This window comes from Sphaerulina musiva, assembly GCF_000320565.1.
Source record: "Sphaerulina musiva SO2202 unplaced genomic scaffold SEPMUscaffold_10, whole genome shotgun sequence".
Taxonomy (NCBI): domain Eukaryota; kingdom Fungi; phylum Ascomycota; class Dothideomycetes; order Mycosphaerellales; family Mycosphaerellaceae; genus Sphaerulina; species Sphaerulina musiva.
The window spans coordinates 854,369-876,317 of record NW_016017392.1 but is presented as its reverse complement, the minus strand read 5'-3'; the positions used below and the strand labels follow the sequence as shown (position 1 = coordinate 876,317).

The 21,949-nt window shown below is 52.1% G+C and overlaps 10 protein-coding genes across 10 annotated transcripts; 5 read left to right on the top strand and 5 right to left on the bottom strand.

The window, feature by feature from the left end:
- The first annotated feature begins 16 nt into the window (after positions 1-16).
- SEPMUDRAFT_151481 (uncharacterized protein) lies at positions 17-1,125 on the top strand. The gene is made up of 2 exons (XM_016906844.1): positions 17-191; positions 321-1,125. Exon 2 carries the CDS (start codon positions 575-577, stop codon positions 998-1,000), a length of 426 nt encoding a protein of 141 aa, XP_016757601.1. The 5' UTR covers positions 17-191; positions 321-574; the 3' UTR covers positions 1,001-1,125.
- Positions 1,126-2,869: 1,744 nt separating this feature from the next.
- SEPMUDRAFT_110956 (uncharacterized protein) lies at positions 2,870-3,469 on the top strand (the record flags this gene model as incomplete). The annotated part of the gene is made up of 2 exons (XM_016900886.1): positions 2,870-3,184; positions 3,308-3,469. The coding sequence occupies 2 exons, from the start codon at positions 2,870-2,872 to the stop codon at positions 3,467-3,469; spliced, it is 477 nt and encodes a 158-aa protein (XP_016757600.1).
- Positions 3,470-4,768: 1,299 nt separating this feature from the next.
- On the bottom strand, positions 4,769-11,718 carry SEPMUDRAFT_135866 (uncharacterized protein; the record flags this gene model as incomplete). The annotated part of the gene is made up of 6 exons (XM_016902736.1): positions 4,769-7,553; positions 7,602-7,800; positions 8,586-9,082; positions 9,157-9,199; positions 9,256-9,283; positions 11,603-11,718. The coding sequence occupies 6 exons, from the start codon at positions 11,716-11,718 to the stop codon at positions 4,915-4,917; spliced, it is 3,522 nt and encodes a 1,173-aa protein (XP_016757599.1). The 3' UTR covers positions 4,769-4,914.
- Positions 11,719-12,015: 297 nt separating this feature from the next.
- Positions 12,016-12,588, top strand: SEPMUDRAFT_120329 (uncharacterized protein; the record flags this gene model as incomplete). Its single annotated transcript, XM_016901595.1, has 3 exons — positions 12,016-12,072; positions 12,126-12,353; positions 12,409-12,588. The coding sequence occupies 3 exons, from the start codon at positions 12,016-12,018 to the stop codon at positions 12,586-12,588; spliced, it is 465 nt and encodes a 154-aa protein (XP_016757598.1).
- A 237-nt stretch (positions 12,589-12,825) lies between these two features.
- On the bottom strand, positions 12,826-13,755 carry SEPMUDRAFT_120328 (uncharacterized protein; the record flags this gene model as incomplete). Its single annotated transcript, XM_016901594.1, has 2 exons — positions 12,826-13,093; positions 13,157-13,755. The coding sequence occupies 2 exons, from the start codon at positions 13,753-13,755 to the stop codon at positions 12,826-12,828; spliced, it is 867 nt and encodes a 288-aa protein (XP_016757597.1).
- A 536-nt stretch (positions 13,756-14,291) lies between these two features.
- SEPMUDRAFT_72205 (NAD(P)-binding protein) lies at positions 14,292-15,641 on the bottom strand (the record flags this gene model as incomplete). Its single annotated transcript, XM_016909976.1, has 2 exons — positions 15,457-15,641; positions 14,292-15,398 (listed from the first exon to the last, which is right to left on the bottom strand). The coding sequence occupies exons 1-2, from the start codon at positions 15,631-15,633 to the stop codon at positions 14,292-14,294; spliced, it is 1,284 nt and encodes a 427-aa protein (XP_016757596.1). The 5' UTR covers positions 15,634-15,641.
- Positions 15,642-16,311: 670 nt separating this feature from the next.
- SEPMUDRAFT_151479 (uncharacterized protein) lies at positions 16,312-17,293 on the bottom strand. Its single transcript, XM_016906843.1, has one exon. The coding sequence runs from the start codon at positions 17,170-17,172 to the stop codon at positions 16,582-16,584; it is 591 nt and encodes a 196-aa protein (XP_016757595.1). The 5' UTR covers positions 17,173-17,293; the 3' UTR covers positions 16,312-16,581.
- A 158-nt stretch (positions 17,294-17,451) lies between these two features.
- SEPMUDRAFT_128143 (uncharacterized protein) lies at positions 17,452-18,095 on the top strand. Its single transcript, XM_016902195.1, has 3 exons — positions 17,452-17,591; positions 17,642-17,939; positions 17,987-18,095. Exons 1-2 carry the CDS (start codon positions 17,497-17,499, stop codon positions 17,745-17,747), a joined length of 201 nt encoding a protein of 66 aa, XP_016757594.1. The 5' UTR covers positions 17,452-17,496; the 3' UTR covers positions 17,748-17,939; positions 17,987-18,095.
- Positions 18,096-18,389: 294 nt separating this feature from the next.
- SEPMUDRAFT_151478 (cyclophilin-like protein) lies at positions 18,390-19,342 on the bottom strand. Its single transcript, XM_016906842.1, has one exon. The coding sequence runs from the start codon at positions 19,243-19,245 to the stop codon at positions 18,751-18,753; it is 495 nt and encodes a 164-aa protein (XP_016757593.1). The 5' UTR covers positions 19,246-19,342; the 3' UTR covers positions 18,390-18,750.
- A 331-nt stretch (positions 19,343-19,673) lies between these two features.
- SEPMUDRAFT_151477 (arrestin domain conatining protein) lies at positions 19,674-21,861 on the top strand. The gene is made up of 3 exons (XM_016906841.1): positions 19,674-20,125; positions 20,202-21,086; positions 21,138-21,861. The coding sequence occupies exons 1-3, from the start codon at positions 20,048-20,050 to the stop codon at positions 21,378-21,380; spliced, it is 1,206 nt and encodes a 401-aa protein (XP_016757592.1). The 5' UTR covers positions 19,674-20,047; the 3' UTR covers positions 21,381-21,861.
- Positions 21,862-21,949: the final 88 nt, after the last annotated feature.

The window sequence follows — 21,949 nt, the reverse complement described above, 5'->3', positions numbered from 1 at the left end:
AGAGCCATTAGCACCTATACGGACATGTGGAGTCCACGATCGCGAGACTTGTCACCTGGAGCACCTGCTGACGATGCAACGTTGCTTGCTGTGTCTCGCCTCAAGGTTGCATATGCTTCACACCCGGAATATTGTACTCCGCATCAAATGGCATTCGAGCGTCACCTAAGATCGCAATACGAAGACTGAAGGCAAGTCTGCTCGTTAATTTAGATTAAGCAGACCGATCGTCAGAGGGCATCGCCGCACTGAGCTTAGCAACCATCGCATGGTTACCTATTGTAGTGATAGTCCGTGGCTACAGCTGACCACTAGCCCAGAGACACCACTATACCATTGCCTGTGTGGTGTCGGCCCGACAACATTGTACCGCCTTACGGTCAGGGCGCCCATGAGAGACCCATGGAGGTCGGTGCTATGGAATAGATATATAAGAGCAGATTGATCCCCTCGAGATAGGCATCATCACATCGACAACTGCCAACTGCCCAACAAACAAGACTCCAGTCAATCAACATCTCTCCCAACGAAGAAGAACTTCTACTACGTTTAAAACCACCAACTCATTCCGAAGATGCAATACTCAACGATCCTCGCCATCCTGGCTACAGCCACCAGCTCTCTCGCAGCGCCTCTCGCTTCGGCCCAACCAACTTGGACTATCCAAGATTTCCAGCGCACATGCGCCACAGATGGCACTTCATGCAACTACAGCTACGCCATCAACACCAACGACGGATCCGCGGCGACGAAGTGCACATACACCGTCACCGGCACCAGCGCGGACCCAGCAGCACGCAAGGCTTACCAGGACGTCTCCTGCGGCAACTACAGAATCGGCAGCACCTGGTCGGGACAATTTGGAGCGGATCACGGATTCCAGACTCTGAGCGTTGTCAATGGCGCCAAGATCGTATATCCTGCATACACTGATGCTCAGTTGGCCAGTGGAGGAGTCGTCAAGCCGGACCAGAGCTACGAGGCCCAGCCTTGGCCTTAGACGACTGTTGTGGGAAGAGGAAATCAAGAATGCAGGAGTTTGCGAATGGGTTTTCGCATGATAGTATGATGGATGGATAAACGATATAATGTAGTTCAGTCCTTAATGATATAACGTGATGTCCATATAACTCAATCCGAGTCTCAAAGATGCCTTGAATGAAAGCAGCGGTGTTTGGGGAACTGACGCCTGCCGGCATTCATCAGCAAGCGAAGATGGTGATTTTCCATGCCATATTTTCTACTAGCGGGACTGCCCATTGCCCCGTTCGCTTTTCTCTAGGAAGGAACAGTTCCTCGCGATAAAATATAGCATGGCAACCATCATCAAGGTGCAAGTCATACAGGTAGTACAATCAATAATATACCTTAGCTAGTCAAAGCCGCAGCCTCGTCTCTGTATAGCGCAAAGCAAGACGAGGTTCGTTTGGCCCTCCGTCTGGTACCACATTGAGACTAGCTGTAGGTACCCTGACATGACTATATTCAGCTCCCCTGCCCTTCCATGCTACTAGCGCGGACTGCACTCCTTGTTGATGTAGCACACATCAGACAGTCACCTGACAAACGGTAAGGTTGCAAACGACGAGGTTGAAGGCCTCGACCTCGCTCAACCTACGGCTATATAGCACAGTTGATAGCCACTCAATTGACACGATCATGGATCTCATCTTTACACTTCAACACTTCTTCTTCTCCCTCTAGAAATACTTTTAGAGTTTGATTGCTGGGTATGTTGGTAATGAGCATGTTGTGAAGATGAGATTCAGTAGTCGTCCGCTGCCTCGATTTGGTGGTGACTGATGAGTGGATTGTTGTGTATGAGTACAGGATATATCTTACATGGCTGACGAACTAAAAGTGAAGCTCGGGCACACAGATACCTACTTCTATTAGAACGAAGTGAACTTCATCAGCGCTATGCCTGATGCCAAGGAGAAATACGAAGCAACGACTTCACCGTAGATGTCTACCAAGCCTGGCATTAGCTTCACTTCACATTTGCTTCTCAAAGGATACCTATCTCAATTAATTTTGGGGTTTAGGAGGGCAATCTCATCCATGTCCCCGGAGTTTGCACGTTCGGAACGAATCCAAATCACGTCGTAGAGTGAAGACTGTGAACTTGTGAAGTTGTTAGCAAAGAAATGTCGAATGCATTGTTGGAACTTTCAACTTTTTAGAATTTTCAGAACATCAAGGTACCTGGCTCATTACAGAATAGGTTATACCTGATGCTTACTTGATGACTCAGATAAGGGGATGCCTGCAGGCTAAGTCTCGACCTGAGCTGACTTTCACTCTTTCAGTACCTAGCTTTTTGCTACCAACTATTGATTATATACTAACAAGCGCACTAATCGCGGCTTTCTTACGCTCTGCAGCTGCTACTAAAAGTACTATCTGTTCCCCTTTGGCCGCTTTCCGCTGCACGCTAGATTCTTCGATTACAAGACCGAATGCCGTCGATGAGACTAGAGTAGATACCGAAGAGTATATTGAGGAGCACGAAAAGTTGACGGTATGCATCATTAGTATACATGTGAGCCAGGCGGACCCGGTAGCACAAGTGCCCTACCCATATGGTACTTCTACAATATACTTACTAGGTACTGGGGATGACTTCCCAGGCCCCATGTGTATTTCTAATCCCATAACAGAGCCCTGGTTCCCAGTGGCTTTCACAAGGTATACAAGGTATACAAATAAAATTGTAGCAACAGGACCAGTAACAATCCCCGGGCATAGATCAGGAGAACAAACAAAATAACGCTCTGCTCTGCTTTGCATCTACTTTTATAAAACTTCATCGGAATCCCGTCGTTTATTATCATTCCAGCAACGCAACGCATACTTAGCTACTGCCACCATGCTCCTGTCATACGCCCTTTTCGTCGCCTCTGCTGCCGCTACAGCTCTCTCTTCTTCCCAGCTCGAAGCCCGCAAGGTTAAAGATAGCGATTCCACAGAAACAGGCAATTCTACAAAAACAGGCAATCCTGCAACTGATCAGCCATCGGATGAAAACATCCCCAAGGACGAGCCATTCTGCTTGTGTATCGATTTATCACTCCCTCCCGAAGATGCGGTGGACGAAACTCTGACTGAGGACGTCTGCGGTATCCAAGGAGGCCAGTACGCTACTTACAAAGCGAATTCGCTGGGGGATAGGTTACTGGGTGGTGTAAGTACTAAGCGGAACACATATCTACCACCAAAACCGACACGAATTTGGTCTTGAGAGGAAGAAGAGAATTCCCGATACATTGATTCGACTCATGCTGACCTTTGCGACTCACATGTATAGTGCTTCAGTTACGACTTCTTCTGGACACAGGAAGTTGTGGACTCTTGGACCGACGATTGCTTGGCCCAGTCCGGTAACCAGTGCAAATACATCGCGGCCTGTTACGACAAGCATGGCTACGAAATACGCAGCGACCCACACAATGGAACAGATTGCGCATAGCGATGGAGAGAATGTCGCTCTGTTGAGTAAGTTCCTTTCCAGAGGGAAGATCGTATGGGGTTTCAAGAAAGAGGCTGTGTTGTGCTAATAATTAGTACTAGCCCAGGCTGATTGTTATTCTCCCCGATAGCACTTCTCAACCCAATATGAGGTTCCTCGTCCTAGAACGGTATCTTGGACACGCTGCCAGGAAAAGACCTCGACTGTCTAAGGCAGCTCACGGGCAGTCGGAACAGTATTGCAGCCGGATAGACGCAGAATGTCAAAGCCTTTCCCGCATCGTATGATCGACTCGTGGTTTTCTATCAGGTCGTGCATATGTCCTTTGTAGTCATCAACGCCCTTTGATGATATTGCGATGTGTGCCGTGCCGACTTGGGTGTGCTGCCCATGCTATCGAAGCTTTTCGACATGGGATCATCGTGGTGCCTTTCCGGGGTCGAAATTGCAAAAAGTTTCCCCGTCCAGACCAGGATTCGTACACGTCCATGGTTGGAATGTACTGCAGTGAATTGTGATGGCTCCCTGCACTGAACCAAAAATAATTCCATGCAATTCATTATTCGTCCCTTTGGGACGATGACGATACCGGATGTTGATCAAATTTGGAGGACATCAAATTTGTGTTGGTGTTGGCATGCACGGTGAACGGAACGCGACGTCGGTCCGATCCTGCCTGGCGCTAATACTCTCTTGGCGGCCAACTGGACCTCATCTGCCTCAGTGTGTAAAGGTACTTAGGTACTAATGCATTCTTCGACTGTTGAACCGCCGACAAGGCCACTGATCCAAGTAATATGGCCCGGAAGTAATGCCTCTCCTTTTCGCCTTGGACCTAGGAAAAGGTCGCGACACCATTCAGTGAACACTCAAAATGGCATAAGAATTTCGATGAACAAGCCAGAAAGCCTCACAGATGTCAATATCCTCGCCTGAATGCCGCTCACTTCTCAACGCGCCGAGTTTCTCAAAGGCATATGAAATCTAGAGGCCAGTCCGGAATGCCGTTTTTCTTGGACAGATCGAGTGCATCTACCAGCCTCAGCGCCAGAGACGAGTCGGAGATGCTGTTAGTGTTGAGGGCGCTGTCGCTCGAGAGTGCCGATGCGGGATGATGGGGTTGAATTGACAGATCTCTTGGAATAAGACGCGGGGCTTGGTTGACATGGAGAGGAGGCTGAGGAGTACAGTGGGAAGTTGATGGGATGGTTCTGGGAGGCGAGCAGTACGAGGCACAGCGACGGAATACGGAATGCCACTAACAAATTCATGCACCGCTATAGAATATCAATGTCCATGGGTATCTCTGTCGAACAAGTACACATACATACGTCGTAATCATAAGGTAGTTGACCTCTGGCCGTAGCCCATAGATTGGAGCGATGCGCACACCTTCAGCACCACTGCTCCTTTGCAAACACAAACATCGAAGAGTTCTCAAGCCATCACTCTGGCGCTTCATTCCACTTAGCCTCAAGCTCGGCAACGCTGGTAATGGTAGTCACACGAGATGCGTCTTCCCTGCGAGTCCTTGCGTCAGGACGGATTATCTTGAGCAATGGTTGCACTCGCTGTCTGCGTCCCAAGCCCACACGATGTATTCCCTTTGCACTTTTTTTGATTGGCGAATGACTGTTGGAATTGGGCTTCACATCTGGCGCAGGAGTGGTACACTTGGCTTCCGGCTCTGTGGCGGTTGCGTCGACCAACGGCGCAGGCGTAAGCACTTTTACAGGGGTTGGAGCTTTGTTTGGCGCAGTGTTTGCATTGGCATCCTTCGGCTCAAGAGCAGTCTTGGTATTCTTGGAAACAGGCTCCTGTGTTGCACTGCCCTGGGTGTTTTCCTTCGCTGGCCTGCCAGGAGCTTTTCTCGTCTTCGTCTGACCCTCGAAGTCCTCATCATTATCATTGTCCAGCTCAGGCTCGGCCTCGGATTCAGAATGCACCTTAGCCTTCGCCTTAGGTGGCCGGCCTCTCTTCCTAACAGGTTTGACAACCACCTCGTCTAAATCAAGTGGCTCAAGCTCGTCCCCTGAATCGTCATCAAGAACCTTCTCTAACGTTCCAGGCCTCTTGCCCCGCTGCGTGAGCGGCGCTTGTGCATCTTCGCGTCTCTCGGGCTCCGAGTCTGCCAGTTTTGGTGCATTAGACCTTGACTTTCGCCCATTCGTGGTAGGCATGTCATCTTCGGACTCGTCGAGCACCTCCTGAGCAGCCTTCAGACTGCCCACATTCTCGGCCTTGGAAGGGCGTCTACGCTTCTTAGGGTCGGGCTTATGAGCAGCCGATTCCTGTGCGAGCTCATCTTCGTCATCTAGACCATTCTGCATGATAGTGCGACGCTTTCGCTTGTTCGACAGAGTTGGGTTTGGTAGAGGCTCAGCAGCCGCGATTCTTCCCGCCTGCAGCTGGCTCAATGTCGGCGATCGCCCAGAGGCATGGTCCTCGAAGATAGTTGTATGGCATCGACGAGGAGAGCGTCGCGTAGAAGAGGCGGGTAATGAGGGTGGCAGCATCTTCACTGGAGATAACTGTATAGCTTTTGGCGCAGACTGCGAAGGCCTTGCCATGTCCTGTACCTCGTCCCTCGGCGCGGCAGACGAAGTCGCTGTTATCGTACTCCTCAACGTGTTAGGGGAGCTAAGTGGCGATACATCCTCGCCACTCGGCCTGTCTGGTTCCTTCCAATCTGCCGGCTTAGAGGACGGGTCATCAGCCTCAATGACTGTCGGCTTGCTCACCGAAGACTGTTCCATGTCGCGTAGACTAGCTGCGATGGCTGCCTTGAGATCTGCATCCTCATCTTTCCGAGCACTTCGGCTGGTGCTAGCAGTGTACCTCGGACTGTACGATTCAGTGCTTGTTGTCACCTTTGACTTCAGCTTGGCATTTTTCTCAGAGGACGGAGGAGCGTGAATTGCGCTATCAACAGGAGCCCCTTCCGTCACGCGGCGCTGCTTCGCTGCCTTCTTGGGCAAGGCAGAGTCTACTGGATCTGCCACAGCTGTAGCTCTGCGTCGACTGAGTCGTGGCACATACCGCTCTTTGGGCAGTCCCACGTCACAATCGTCAGAGTTTGGTGACTCAGAGCGTTGGTGCTGGCCGTGATCTGGCTCCGACCCCACCACATTCCTCTTTCTAGTTCGAGATGGCTTCTGCACACTAGCCATCTGTTCTTCGCGTGGAGATTCTAGATGTGGGATGATGACCATCGGGCTTGATTTTGGCGGGGGCTTCGAATTGCTTGCCTTGTGCTGTGTCACAACGACTGCAACTTGATCCCGTCTCGAGTCTGAAGCTTGCTCCGTTGTAGAGATCGACGGTATGTTAAAGGCCTGAGACTCATTTCCAACGCCATCCCTCATCTCCCCGTGCATTTCACCAGCCGCATCAATCGCGGCCACTGCCGATACAGGAGCAGTGTCAATCTGACCATGTAGGAGCACATCTGTTGTCTCCGCCGCGCCCTCGTTGAGCTCATTATCAGTCGGGTCGTGTGACAGGGGTGGGATGCGCTGGTCCACTTTAGGCGTCTGTGTTTGCCGCCCGGACGCGGACCATGGGAAACTTGAATGCTGCTCTTGCGACTCATTTGAAGACTTATGAGCCCCCGGACCCGCGTTCGTTCGCGGCTGGTGTACCATTTCTAGCATGCGCTGCTGCGAGGATGCATTATTCTCGATCGTGCTCTCGGGATTCGTTGGAAAAAGGGCATTGGGATTGTGCTCCTGGAAGTCCTGGAGTATAGAACCAGCTGGGAGGCCACTTGTGGTCCTAGGCGTGTCGGAGTCTTGTAGATAGGCTAACGACTCCTGAGATGCTCGCTCATCATTGTTCAGAGCCTGGAAAGCCGCTGCTTCGGCTGCTGGATTTGGTAAGCCTTGGCTCTTGCTTTTGGCCTTGCCATAGGTCGTTTGCGTTCGTTTGAGCCCTCTGGGAGGCATCGGAGACGCCGCAGAGGCATTGGCATTTGTATGCCGTCTACTCAGCTTCTGCTCAGCAGCGGATGCCGGTGCAGCCATCTTCGAATCTTCGGTGGAGCTGAAGAAGCCGGTGGTATCGGCAATCCGTCTTTTGATCTCGCCTACAAGTTGTCAGCATGCGAAGAGATCCAATGCTCACTGTGACTGACCTGTGGACAGGCTGCTGTTGTTGTTGGCTTCCTCGAGTGGTTGCGTGCTTTGCAATATCTGGTTGGCGAGGTCTAGTGTCTGGCTGTAGCTGAAGTTGCTGCTTCTGAACTGTTCTTGACTGGGCTCATCATCTTCGACCAGAACTTCTTCCTCGTCTTCAGAGTCGCATATTGCTCGAGGCATGATGGCCAACAGGCGCTACGACATGGCAGTTGCCACCCAGACCGACGCGACGTGACGCGATGTTGATGCCTGATACTATATTTCAGGTTCCTGACGCATCTGCAAGACGATTGCCGTGCTTCTTAATCCTCGAGTGTCCAACAGTACAGTCCGATGGCAAGATGTTACAATAGTTGGATTCTGTGGAATGTGTAGACTGTAGAGACGACCTCGCCGTCGCCCAATGTTAGCACCTGACCTCGCGTTAGTCCTTCTGCGGCAGAATTCCTAACGAGGACTAGTTTGCCAAGCAGCAAGGATGAGGTGGCCAGGCCAGGAACGCGACGCGACTTCCCAGCCATTGAACTCTCTCTTGCCTTTACGTTCTCTTCTTCCTCTCTGCACCAACAACCTGGAACCTCAACGACACTCTTCGAACATCATCACCTGACTTTGGCTCCAAACTGCCACTACTCGATCCCACCACGTAAACCGCCGCGTATCTGGTATCCTTCCACCTCGCTTCCACCCTCGCCTCGCGCATGCATCGACTCCGCTCCCAAATACACACCAACAGCACATACCCTCCCTACAGTCCTCCTCGTGCCCATCGTCCCGATTGGCGAAGGTCCTCGCGACTTTCTCCCCGAAAGACAACTGTTTCCGGACAGCGCCCTCTCCTTTCGCCCATCCAGTCGATTTGCCTGACGGCAACATGAATCACGGGGGACGGTTGTTTGGGAAGGGTGGATGTATACACTTGGAATGGCTTAACCCTAAGCGATTTTCTCGGTTCACCCAAGTTTCGCGGACCTACAAACCGGCCTTTGTGCACGGTGGAAGGGAGCAGCTGGCAGTTTGATTGGTCCACCCTCTGCTCGGACCTCGACACCAGCCCCGGTGCAATGTCGCTCACGTGGCTGAGCCTGCTGGTGGAAGGGTTCGGATGGAGGAGACAAAAGAACTGTTGGTACATGTCCGGTTGCGGAATCGAAAGATTCGTAGCAATTTAACACAGTGGCTTCATGCGTCGGTTTGGTAAGATTCTCCGAGGAGGCGCGCGTCGAGGCTGCTGGCTGGACGATTGCTCTGATCAAGAACGGACAGCTGAACAGGAAACACGTTTGAGGCGGTAAGAAGGAGAGAAGTGGGCGAGAATTGTCGGGCAGTTGTGCTTTGAAACTGTCTATAGGGCTCTTTATATGCTGTTTCGATTGTGGTATGGCTTTGGGGACGGCGTAAGAGATGGCCATGCCGAGGACCAGATCGTTGGTGTTCAAGACTGCTTGAGCTGTTTCACTAGCACCTTGAGTGGTGTCTGCGGTAAATGGATGATTTGGCGGCGAATGGCTTCGAAGAAACACTGGCAGAGCATGGTATCGCCCTACATACAGACAGCGCAGCTTGGTGGCTTCTTCTTACGCTTCACGTCACACTCGTCAGCATCGTGTCAGCCATTCGAGTGACACGTAGCGAGGTGACTGGGCTTACACACAGAAGCTCGCCATTCTGCGCCGTGCTATGGGCTTATCAAAGCTCCTGCAACCCAGTGCGACCGAACAAGTCAAATCTGCCTCTTCTCGACCACTCGCTGCAGGTGTCTCAGTCCTTGTATGCCCTCATCCTCCTGCAACCCGATCAGGCCACAGTACGCCATCAGTCTCTCGCGTCGTTTCCTCGCCTCAAATATCATATCTATTCAGCGGGGGCTTTGCACATTTCTCCTATCTGCTAGGCTGCCTCAAGCAGAAAGCCACCCACTCTCTACCCTTCAAAAACCTCAAGCAAGCACACCTCAAAGCCCACGTCGCAGCACCAACTTCAGACGCGGTTCTGTCTCTCGAGCGGAATTGTCCGATCAGCCGCATTAATCATCTCCTTCTATGTTTAGCATAGAGGTCGACTGGTGAACGCCGAAACTACACCGCACTGGATCCACTTGGGTCACCAGTGCAAACCTGACACTCATACCGTCAGATGACGAGCGGCTTTTGTAGATGTACTTTGTCCGTTTGGGAAATTGCCTCCCGACATCCCCATTCTCGACAATGTGGATCGAGGGAAGGAATCAAAGACTTGTCTCTGAGCGGGAGTGCTGGCCTACGTACTGGAGCGGAATTGACGCATGCACACCATGAGGAGAAGCGAGCGAAGTATCACTGGCCAAACGACGGAGTGGGATTCTTGCGGTCTGGTTTCTGGAGTTGAGGGAGGACGGTCGTTTTTGGCGTTGGTTGCAGAGGGCGTACATTGGTCGTTCCGCGGTCGTTCTGAACTCCGAAACTTTAGATATCACTGGACAGTCGCGGATGCGGATGAAGGGTGGCACTGATGAAGGCACGCTTAAATTCTATCGGCCAGACACAGATCTCGAGTTGCTGAGCCACAATGGGTGTTTCATTCGACTAACTGGAGGTGTTCGGGAGATGTGCTTTACTGGCACAATGATCGGACCAACAAGCTTCAGAGAGACGGGACCTCTCTAGAGTGAGGATCAAAGTTTTGTGCTTGTCTGAATTTCTGGCTTGCTGGTCATTGGTCAGCATTGCGGATCTCTCGAGCATTCGACGGCTGTAGTTTGAGACTATGCTAGCTTGGTGGCAAGGAAAAGATATGTTCATGGCTTGTGGTCGAGGTGCTGGAGTTGGGACTGCTCGACCTCTGCGAAAGCGTTTCTCGAAGGTGGACCATGAAGTGAGGAGGGAGGAGGAATCGTATGCGCGGTCTTTGGATCGCGCGAGCCGTTCTCTTGCAGGTCTTTGTTTGCGAGGGCTTGTGGGAGGCGGCTCTGTTACTTTTTTATAAGTTTCCCTGTCCATCTGAAGAGAGAAGAAGAGCTAACTATTCTTCCAGCATCGGAGGATCGCACTTCTCTCCCACAGCCAAGTTCGAGCTTACAATGTGGTTGGCAGAAGGGCACCTGGCCTGATGATGCTCTTGGAGTTGGGGTTTTTTTTTCGGCGATCTGCTGCAGTTGTTTGAGTGCTCATGCGTACGTGCAGAACTGGTCTTCGCTGACCAGGAAATGGTACGTCACATGAGTAGCCAGCGGAATCCACAAGGACGAGCCTCACTCTCACTCTCTGTCTCTCACTCTCTGTCTCTCACTCTCTGTCTCTCACTCTCTGTCTCTCACTCTCTGTCTCTCACTCTCTGTCTCTCACTCTCTCTCTCACTCTCTCTTCTCTCTCTCTCTCTCTCTCTCTCTCTCTCTCTCTCTCTGGATAACTAGGTACATCCAATGTTTGAACTTTGTTGCGCCACCAACGATAGCCACCACCTCAGCTTCCGCTTGTATGTGTCATATTGCCGTTCGGTCTTGATGAACCTGAACGAGTCATATCAAAGTGTTCGCTCCTCACTACATTTATTCTGTATCCGGTTAATCACAATTCCTGCCCAGCCTCCCAATGCGTCGGTGCGGTATGTAGCAAATGAAGTCTTCTAAATTTTGGGAAGAGCGCCACGGATAAATCAAATTCATCAATACCTACCTACCTAGGTATACCTCCTACAGGTACAACCTAGTACAGAGGGAGAGATTACCCGACCCAGCGGATTTGAGCTTACTCAGCTCATTGCCAAGCCGCGCTAAAGAATTTCGTCTATAAGAATTTCTCGACGCGCGCCTCTCTTCCTTTTCTCTTTCAGTGATCTTGTAAGTCTTCAAACCACCCCATACACTTCCCTCGACCATCTCTTCTAACACACCAGCGCAGACTTCATAGAATCTTTTCTATAGTAAACATTCACAACTGTATTTCTTAAATGAGCTACAGACTCCAACCTGGCTGATGAGTCGAACCGCGGTGCCCAAGAGTGAAGCCACTGTATTCACAGCTTGCTGTGGATGGCAATGATCTCGCCCTGCTTGAGCGTCTGGCTTCGGCCGGCTCTTGCAGGTGGGTGCTGTCGGTCGTCTGACAGGTCAATTTTCATCAAGAGCTTGGCCATATTGACCGAGCATTGGAGAAGATGTAAGAGGAGGATATTCGAGGCAGTGAGGACTGGGCGATACGGGTCGAAGAAGAGATAAATATCTCAAGCAGGCTAGAGCGAAGCCGAATTGTCGAGGCATTGCGGGTTGGTATATCAAGCTCGAGGAGATACTGGTCACCTTTAGAGGGTGCATGGTGTCATTTCTTTGTGTTCTCAACTACCTAGGTCGCTTCACACTGTGCGCGCACCAGATCTTCACGCTCATCGTCGAAAACTGCACATTCGCACTTCGACAAACCGCAACCGAAACCAATGGCCACCACGTCAAGCGGTGACATCTTCCGCTACTACAACAACGAGTACCAGATCGTGAGTACGCCACCTTACCAGCCCAGCCCTTACAATGCTCATTCTCCTCGCAGGCTGTGAACCTGCACAGAGAGTGCAAATTGGAAGCCGCAGAGCAGAAGTGCCGTGAACTAGAGTTCAACTTCGAGTGTCCGCGCCTCATACAAGTGCAAGCATGTCAGCTCGGGTCTAGATGCACCTCGGACTACTGGCGCCGCAAAGAACATCTCGAGCACGGGATGTTTCTCCTGCGACAGATGGATAGCAGGGATCAGGTGGTAATCAACTCGCGGCAACACACTGTAAGTGGGACCTTCTGGCACGGTACCTGCTCGGGCGCTGATTCTTGCTTGGAAGGAATCAATGATTGTGGACCTTGAAGAGGATTGGATAAGATACTGGGCGGCGAGAGGGCTGTCAGCACCCACGGAGGAGGATGTTGTGGAAGAACATGTTATGTTGCCTGTGGCTACACGCACATATAGAGAGGATCCGGAGCAGGAGCTTGGTTCGAGATTGCAGGATTTAACTATTTGAGTTGACTTGTACACTACCCGGTAGGAGTGGGCATGAGTCTCTCTAGTTAATTACATCGTGCCTGCTATTCGTCCTGCTTAGGCCAGGCAAAGCCAGGTTGGCTAATCTGAGACCGACGAAGAACACGATCCGATCACTGCTGAGGGACAATGAGCCGCTCGGCATAGATATGTACCTTCATAGAGACTCCAAGTCACTGGGTGACTGTCCATGTGTAAGCCATAGTCATGCGGAGTCTCACGCTTCACCTCGACAAATCGGCGAACTGCAAGAACATGCAACATTCTGATCTTGAAAGAGCACTCTCAAGGATTCCAGCTTCTCCGTCTCCTCCTTCTCCTTGAGCCACGCGATATGCTGTTCTTCAAGGTACCACGCTTTTCCTCCGGCTTCGTTCAGATCCCACCAGTCAAAGTCAGGCCAATACTCGACCCCGTACCTCTGCGCGATGAGTTCTCCAATCTCGATTTCCATATCTCTTGCCTTCGAAAATCCTTGTAGACAGCTGCACCCACATGGTAGGCCTTTCCCACACCGGCCGCTGAATTTGTGAAGGCAACGCGGGCACCTTCCGTGGCTGATTCGAACGAGATTAGCAATAGATTTTGCAAGATTCTTCTCCGTGAATATCGGGGCCAACACATCAAGTAGCGGCTCGAGATCTTTGACGAAGCCAGAAGCAATGGCGCCAACCGCGTCGTCCGTGGCGGCGCAAAGGCTAGGGTGGCAGACTTTCAGAGACGTGAGATTTCGGCACAATCTCAGCTTAGGCATTGCGGACGAGAGCGATCGGCCCATCAACGCGTCGGATTGCAGCGTCACGCCGGTGATATGTGTGACGCCAGGTCCGATTGTCTCCAGAAAGCGGCGGAGTGTGAGGATGTCTTTGACGACAAATCTGTTAATGCTGTACAGGAAGGCGATAGTCTCCGTATGAATCTGTCTGTTGATTCGAAGAAGACCTGTATTTGGTGGCTCAGCGAACATATACTGCTTGGACCAGTGGATGTCCGGATTGCGCACAACGCGAGACGACTTGGTTCGGACTCCTTGAGTTGATAAAGGAATGGCTACGAAGTTCAGGAGAAGCATGCTCCAAATCTCGTTGCGAAGCTCCAAGGGCAGGCGGAGCAGCGGTGCCGTCAACGTACGGTCATTGGAAGTCATGGCCGCCGAAATCTATTCGGGGCGTCTTGCTGGAGCTGAGATGAGGGAGATGGCGCGCAGGTACCAGGCTGAAGTTCCAATATTCGAGAAGTAAGTTTTTTAACGTGCACGATGCGTGTTAATGAACGTGGGGCAGGCAGAAAGGTAGGTGGGTGGTAGTAGAAAATTGGAGGCGACCTGAATGGCACACTGCACCCGCCCACCATTTGCCGTGTACCGTTTGAGGCCCGACCCACTCACACACTTCTTTCCAAATATCAGTTCAGTTTTGAGGCGGTTGGGACACATGCAATGCAAAACGTACGAATATATTGACTCACGTTCGATTCCAGTACGACGACATTACTCTCGGATTGCCGAGTGATATCAAGTGGTGTACACGCACCGTTCATCGTCGACGGGTGATGGCGCCTGAAATTGTGCCAATTGCTTCACAGCAAACGGCCACGCGTGCTAGATTCAAGACTTGCAAGTAGGTAGCCAACGATACGACCGAGAGAGATACCGAGTCAACGTAGCGTGTCTCTGTCATTCACTCACCCCACCTTCTTGCTCCGTCTGCTCCCTGTGGTCTTACTGTCCTTCTTGCCAACCTTCTCCTTGTAGTCCTGCATCTGCTTCACAGCCTCCTCTTCGTCCTTGGCCTCTTGCTCTTCCCTTTTGCGTTTCGCCCGGTACTCCGCGCCTCGTTTCTCTGCCTCTTGCACCATCTGCTCACTGTACTGCCAAAGTTTCTTCTGCGCATCCTCATCCTCAACATCTTTTCTAAGATAGGCCCTCTCCTTCACTTCTTTGATCAGGACACCCCCCGTTCCGCGAGCAAATTTCTCTTCCATACACGCGTACAAGAAACTCTGAGACCCAGAGTCAGGTGATTTGAGGACTAGAAGCCACAGCGGGTACGTGATGAGGTACAGCAGCAAGCCAAAAAGCGAACCACGAGTCAACCATCTCCTCGTCCCAGGCGTCCTACAAAGACCAGGGTCTGCGAGCAGCACCTTTGCATTATTAGGCGACCCATCTGGTCTTTTATAGACAGCCAGATGCTTTTGGAAGGCCAGGGCGAAGGTGGTCAGAGCAAGCTTACTCGTAGCGTATGCATTGCCCGGGCTGAACTTTGTTGGCGCTGAAAACGACTTGTCCAGCTTCTGCTTGCTATCCTTGCTCTTGCTTCCTACACCCTGCGTGATATGCAGTAGATCTCCTCCCATATATGAACTGCATGTGCCAAACACAACTCTTACGTCCCTGTCAGGTGGCTGAGCCCTCAATGCTGGACTCAGTATGCTCAGCAGATGGAAGTTGCCCAGATAGTTGACCTGCCAATTGACCTCAACTCCCTCGCTGGTGCTCTGAATATCACTCGTCCCTGGTGTGATCGTGTTGGCACATAAAATGACCATGTCTAGCCGTCTCGGGGGAGCATTGTCTATCCATTTCGTCGCAAACGTCCTTATGCTGTGTAGCGAGGCTAGATCGACTTGTTCGGCCGTGATCAGCTGATTGTTCGTCTCATCGCGTAGGTCCTGGATGAAGTCGACAATGAAGGGATCGTTGAGAGCGTGCTGTGTGAGGAGGACAACCTGTGCGCCTCGTGTTGCCAGTGATCGAACTGTCGCTTCCCCTACGCCTGATGTGCCGCCCTATATCGGACCAATTGCTTAGCAAACCAGTCCATATCCAACAGATAACAGTTCTTACTGTCACTAGGACGACTTTGCCATGCATCTGTCTTTCACTGGTGTTCTTGGCTCCTTGAAAAAACGTCTTGAGCAGCCAGAGGAAGAAGAGCCATGGAGCCGTCTTGAGAAGCGGCCAGATCCACGGAATCGACTCAATGCCATCGAAGAGCGCCTGGACGGCGATGTAGATGGCCATGGCGTGAGAAAGGTGCCCGCGACGGGCGAATGTATGGGACAACGCGAGGTGGAAAGTGCGGAAGTAAGTGAATCCACCTGAATCCACCCTGCATGGGCTATCGCCGTTAAGACCGAAGCGAAGCCATATACCAGAGGAGGTCGCCATTCATCAACATCAACAACAACCAAGATCCTCACGATGTCACAAGAGCCTCATCTGCAGATATCCACTTGGACACAATCCATGTGTTCCAAATACGTCCCTTGGCAGCTCACCAGACTCTATGGAGGTGGGCGCACGAGCGCCAAAGGAGCATAGAAATTCTATTATAAGGTATCTTGTCTAATGTCGATTTGTTCCCAATGCGCAGGTGTCTCCGTAGTATTGACAGAGCTAGAAGGTGAATGCTTCATCATGAGTCTTGATAACTTACCAACTCTAGCGCTTCTCATACCGTACATGTAGCCATCTCTATAAAGCGCACCATGGTGAGTCCTTGGCTGATACTGTGGATCTGACGTATACCATGCAAAAAAACTTTTGGTGCTTGAATAGTCCTGGCATGAGTAAACAAGCCGCGTTCTACTATGAAGAAATGGGAATTTCACCGATTCAGTGGCTAGCGGGCATATACCATAGCCACAGGGAAAGATGAAAGCATGCATGGGAAATTGATGCCGACGAGTGGAGGGTGTTGTGCAATCTAACCCATACAGAAGCTAATTCATGCTCCCCTCTAACAGCCTCTAACAGCCTCTAACAGCCACTCCGACTGGAGTTCTGAGACTGGCCGACGCCGACCGTTTTGGCCAGCTGCGGCAGTGTGCTGCCCCACCGATGTGAGCAAGAACTGCGAGTATGCCGCAATAGCGTCGTCAAGGAGAAAGTTGACTCCTTAATGAAGACACATCCGACGACCATCGAGACACCGTCTCAAGCACAAGTCTACCAATTCTCTACTAATCATCAGCGCGAGAACGGCGATACCGGCGAGCGTGTGTCGAACTCACTCCTCTTGCGGTGGCTTCGCTTCTTCGGTTGCTGAACCTCAGCAGCATTCTGGAGCTCTGCGTTGAGTTGCTCAGTCTGCTCCTCTGGAACTTCTTGCTGCCTTGGCAATGAGACATTGGCATCGTCCTGAAGCTCTCCATTGCGTTCCTCATCGTCCTCGCCGGGCGGCGAAGGACCCGAGGCCGAGTCGCTATTGAGCAGGTGGCTGAAGTCCATGGCATTAGTGTACTGCTCGTTGGGCTGTTGGGCTGTGGTGGCAACAGGATCGTGTGTCTCCAAAGTCTCCTCTCCATGAGATGTCACGTGCGCCGCAGCAGTTGCTAGAACATTGAGGTCGCCTTCGCCAGTGTTGAGGGTCCACACCTGCGACGGAGTGACTTGATATGAGATGCCGTTTTCGGCAGGGGTCGGCACCCCTGACTGCTGATAGTTGCGAGGTGAGGCATGGTCGCCATAGATATCACCAGTGATGGTGTGCTGAGCTCCATCTTGAGAGTTCATGCGACTATATGCGATAGGTTGATTTCTTCCCCACCCCCAGCGCATACTATGCTCTTCCGGGGGGAGGGGCTGTAGTACGCTGTTACGACCGCCGTTCACAGTGCCTGTCTGAGCATGTACCTGCTCGTCGCTGGGATCAGGACAAGAAAGCACGCTACCTCTCTTCACCTTCTGTGCGGTTTGGGGCGTGACTGGAACACCGAACGCCTGCGTCGAGGGTGGAGACGCAGCTGTGACCACTTGCTGCAGGTGCTGCTGTTGATTGGCGAATTGTGGCAGATATGCACCTTCGGACTTGATGTCGGCGCTGGCACTGTACGGGGGCGCTGCGATTCTGGTTATAGATCCAGCTTGAGGAAGAGGCACGTGATGCTTGAGCAGCGCCAATACGTCCTCGCGCGAGTGGGTGGTGAGCATTTGGGTCAGCCGACCTGCCATGTGATGCTGAATGTTTCGGACGAGAACTGAAAGATGTCAGCATGTCATAACGCACTGAGCGCGGATACTTGCGTACCAGGGTGTACATGTTTGATGTCCAGAACGGCCAATGGAAGCTTGACCATCAGCCTGTCCTGCTCGTCGTCGTTGGGACGATGTCGCTTGCGGCTGTGTCCCGATGACGCTAGCTGCGGCGGTGGCAGGAGCTGGGGCCTGTTGGTCTCGCCGACGCGTTGCGAAGGTCTCGCGGCTGGATTAATGGGGCAGTGGACTGCGATGTGGCCGAAGTTCCCACATTGTTCGCAGTGGTGCAGTGGAGATTGGCACGGGTATGGGAGATGCCAGCGGTCGCAATTTGCACAGACCATAAAGTACTTGCAAAGTCAGAATCGTCTTCAGTGCTGAATTAGGAGAATCATACCTTCTGTGCTATTCCTACATTTCCACGACCATCCGTCGTGCCCAACGGGCAGAAGTTGGTGTTGTGTCCCAATTGATGGCAGTGATCGCATCGACGCACCGGGATCGCGCACGGAATCGCCGCGACGCCCAAGTGGCAAGAGCCACAGTTCTTGCAGAGGTCCATGTGGGCGATGCGTGGTAGCGCGTGATGGTACTGTGACGTGAGACGGCCGATGTGAGCGTTGCGAGACACGGGCAAGTGTGTGTGGCGTTAACGTGTCAGTCAGCGAGGCAGAAAGTGCAGGTGGTTGGTGAAGCCATCCATGGAAAGAAATGGAGTGTGCTCATAATTGCAACTCGCGGGACGTTGGGAGGAAGGTGCGCGAACGAATGGGGAAGGAGAGGACGAATGCTTTTGGCTTCACTTCATGCTCAATGCATACAATTCCTACCTTATTTGTTTGCCACGCCTTTGAACAGCCAGTGGGTAGTATATGCTCCCGAGTTAATATTCCAAAGTCAAGTTCTCGGGCTTGCTTGCGGTCGTCCCTGCCACGCTGCTGACCCTTGCATTTGTGGACCGTGTTGAGCAGCCGCCATGTACGCTCTCAATCTCTGCCAGCACGGCGGCAGGATTGTATCTCCGTCACAGACCCGAATGTCCCATCGTGGTTCGGTGACACGAGCTTGGCGAGCTGTTCTCTAACTCACCATTTATCGGTGATTTATATGCATCGGCTGTGGGTCCGTCAACATCGAATATCGCCATTTGCCATTCCTTCTTCATCGCTGTTGGTCTGCCAGGGGATTGGCGTGTATCTGCACCCTCTGTATCTTGATGGCTTCCTGCGGCCTGCTCTTCTTATCCACCGGTATCTCTTCAATCTTGTCCAAAACGTCCCAGCCCTCCAGCACGCGTCCAAAAACGGTGTTCTTTCCATCGAGATGTGCGGCTGCTGAAAGCGTGAGGAAGAACTGGCTTCCATTCGTACCAGGTCCCTTGTTGGCCATCGAGAGCATGCCTCGTTGGTGATGTCGCAGGCTCGGTTTGATCTCATCTTCGAAATTCTCGCCCCATATTGACGTCGACTCCTTTGTGCTACCTTTTGCTGGCGATCCTCCTTGAATGATGAAATCCTTCACCAGTCGATGGAATGGAGAGCCATCATAGGCGCCGCTTGCACATAAGGCTAGGAAGTTATATGTCGTCTTCTCGCACGCCTGACAGAAAAGCTCTAGCTTTATGTTGCCATGGGTTGTGTACAGCGTGACAGACATCTCTGTCTAAATGCTATGCGATACCTGCAGCTGCGCACTCATCACACGTCGGCGTGATTATTCTAGCTTCGTTCTGCTCAGGAGCTCAGGAGAGGGTCGCCTCGTCAGTCAGCTAGCTGAAGCGGCAGCAATGGGACAACGAACATCAGCTGAGATGAGGGGATCCGTGATAGAAGGAGAAGAGTGGCCTGCACAGCTGAGATCCAGACCGAAGTGTTGTAACTTGTACAGTAAGCAGCGCAAGGTTTGCAGGACACGATCAAGGTTCCCTCCGCATTATGGACGCACAGGACGCAAGCTTGTCTTGGTGAAACCTCCCGTCCCGCGAGATCTAGTTGCGGCGTTACCGTTGTAAGACACAGTACGGCATTTCTACGCTCTTCATAACATCGTCACTGTTCTTACTCTTCCATTCAATTTGCCGACTTCATAATCGCTCGAGTCGCACGAATCGCCAGCCGCATTCATACTCACCCTTTTGTGCGTTATATCCTTCGTTGCTGGACATATGCACCTATCGCACCGGCGAGGCCGAACCACGAAGCTCCTCGCCTAGGCTGTGGAAGCCTGGGCTGCTCTATATCTCTCGCCTGGAGCACTGCTTCGCTTACTGTTCTGGCCGTGACATCACAAGAGCAGGAATAAAGCAGGTCGAGCTCGACCCCCTGGAGCACACCGAATTTGGCAGCGTGGAGGACGTATAGATCTAGGAGGACCACCAGAGGCAGAGGCGGCCAGCTGCCGCATGAGGACCACATGCGGTCAAGACGAACACGCTGCACTTTCTGGGCCTACGTGAGCTATGGCAGCATTCGTGAGGGTATCGGGTCCACCCAATAGTAATTTCCTGGTGGGATATCCAGGCATATCTGCGACTTTGGTAGGTAATGGAACTATGCGCCCAGGCTGGTAGCTCGCGAGGGGGGACCGCCATGCTAATGTGGTCTTTTCTGTAGCCACGAATAGAGGGTCGCGTCGAGATAAGGCCAGGAGTGGGAGTGAGCGCGCCTGTGAACATCTCACTCGTCACGGTGTCCCTACAACGGCGGGAGTCGATACAACCCAATGCCGACTCATTTGTGCGAAATCTCAATTCCTCGAACCGAAAAGAGATCACGGATATTGTGGGGAAGGAGATGCTTTTGTTCAGATGCGCACAGGGAAAGGAGTCAGAGTCTATTCTATGCATGGATCTGCCTTTTGTGATATTCATACCCTATGGCCGTGGAGGAGAGGAAATAGCAAGGCGCGTACCTCCAGCAAGTCTACAACTGGACAAGAGAACGGCAGAGACGTTTTATGAGATTGTGGTGACGGTTCAGCAAGGCCATCAGGAGCAGCGGAAGTACCCTTTCCCAGTGCCAATATCGAGGTACGACACATTGAGCACATTTGGTATGTACAACCGGCCGGAAAGTGCGGAGAGAGTCACGGATCATCTCGTTACGCTCGGTATCAGCCTGCCACGTTGGAGTTACGGGCCACTGGATCCCGTGTCAGTTTACATCAAGCTCTCGCCGAACCCAGACTGGACGAGCAAGGCGAAGCGAGTGACTATACAGGACATTACTGTCGGTATCGACGAGGAGATCATTTACAATCCTGAAGGGGATGAGCCTGTAAGGAAAACGAAGACGCTGGCGAAGCACAAGCAAAGCGTTGGAGTGAAGTTACCGGAGGCAGGCTACTTCACAAACCTGGGTCTCGTATTCCCGGCGCGCGAGCTGCGAGACAGCGAAGGTATTCTGCCCAGAGGGCGAAAAGAATTCCCGATGTACAGCGTGGGGGGATTTACGACAACGGGAACGCTGTATAAGATTGAGTACTATCTTACAGTCAAGGTGAGTGATGAGCTTGATGTTTTGTACCTGTCGATGCTAATGGACTCCCAGGCAAAGCTGTCGTCTGCGCGTGATATCTTGCTACGGCAGCCCATTGTTGTATGTCCTTTCGACCATGCCGGTTGTAAGGAGGAGATGGAGGCTATTGAACAGGCTGCAAAAGATGCGGCCCACATTTCGCCCGACAATCCTATGTTACCAGCCGCGTCTATCATTAGAGCCAATGATCCCGCCGGACTTCGTGCCTTGGGTATCACGATGGTGGGCACGCAAAGAAGGCCGCTGATTGAGTGAGCGAGAGACTGGTGTACGAAAGCTACAATCACATTGCGACTCCTCGATGCGCACACGTACTGCGCACAGGGTCGGTTGGCGAGGGCAATGCTTGGCAAGCTTGCTTGACAGCTCACCTCGCAGACTGCCTGACCTGAAGTTAAGGGGGACTCAGCTTGTTGCAAGCTGCTGCCACATGGGACCTGGCGCAGACTAGCCCGAGCCGGTGCGTGGCCTACGACGCGACGAAGCCACGAATAAATGATGAAGCAAGGCAATCATTTTGACGCAGATGAAGGTTGAATCAGGATGGAGCTCTGGATACCCATTTGCTTGAATTTCGCGAGTACGATATTCCATTGGCGGGGACTGGTGAGCCGGGCCCAGGTGTGTGCATGGAAGCCGCTTCTTTGAGAGAGGCGAGCGACGTGCGCTTGTATACATAGGTAAGGTAATTAGTAAAATGCTGTCTACCACAGCCACTCAAGCTCAGCCCGAAGTACAGGAACAACGTATATCCACAGTTCCATACCGACCCCATGCAGTAGTGACAGCCTAATGTGGCTAAACACGTGAAGATTCAAGGCGTA

Bases quoted from the DNA above. Each gene is read 5' to 3' on its own strand.
- SEPMUDRAFT_151481 (XM_016906844.1), top strand. From the start codon at position 575: ATGCAATACTCAACGATCCTCGCCATCCTGGCTACAGCCACCAGCTCT.
- SEPMUDRAFT_151479 (XM_016906843.1), bottom strand. From the start codon at position 17,172: ATGCGCTGGGGGTGGGGAAGAAATCAACCTATCGCATATAGTCGCATG.
- SEPMUDRAFT_128143 (XM_016902195.1), top strand. From the start codon at position 17,497: ATGCTTGAGCAGCGCCAATACGTCCTCGCGCGAGTGGGTGGTGAGCAT. The intron at 17,592-17,641 runs CTGAAAGATGTC...ATACTTGCGTAC, and splicing joins CTGAATGTTTCGGACGAGAA to CAGGGTGTACATGTTTGATG.
- SEPMUDRAFT_151478 (XM_016906842.1), bottom strand. From the start codon at position 19,245: ATGTCTGTCACGCTGTACACAACCCATGGCAACATAAAGCTAGAGCTT.
- SEPMUDRAFT_151477 (XM_016906841.1), top strand. From the start codon at position 20,048: ATGGCAGCATTCGTGAGGGTATCGGGTCCACCCAATAGTAATTTCCTG. The intron at 20,126-20,201 runs GTAGGTAATGGA...TCTTTTCTGTAG, and splicing joins CAGGCATATCTGCGACTTTG to CCACGAATAGAGGGTCGCGT. The intron at 21,087-21,137 runs GTGAGTGATGAG...ATGGACTCCCAG, and splicing joins AGTACTATCTTACAGTCAAG to GCAAAGCTGTCGTCTGCGCG.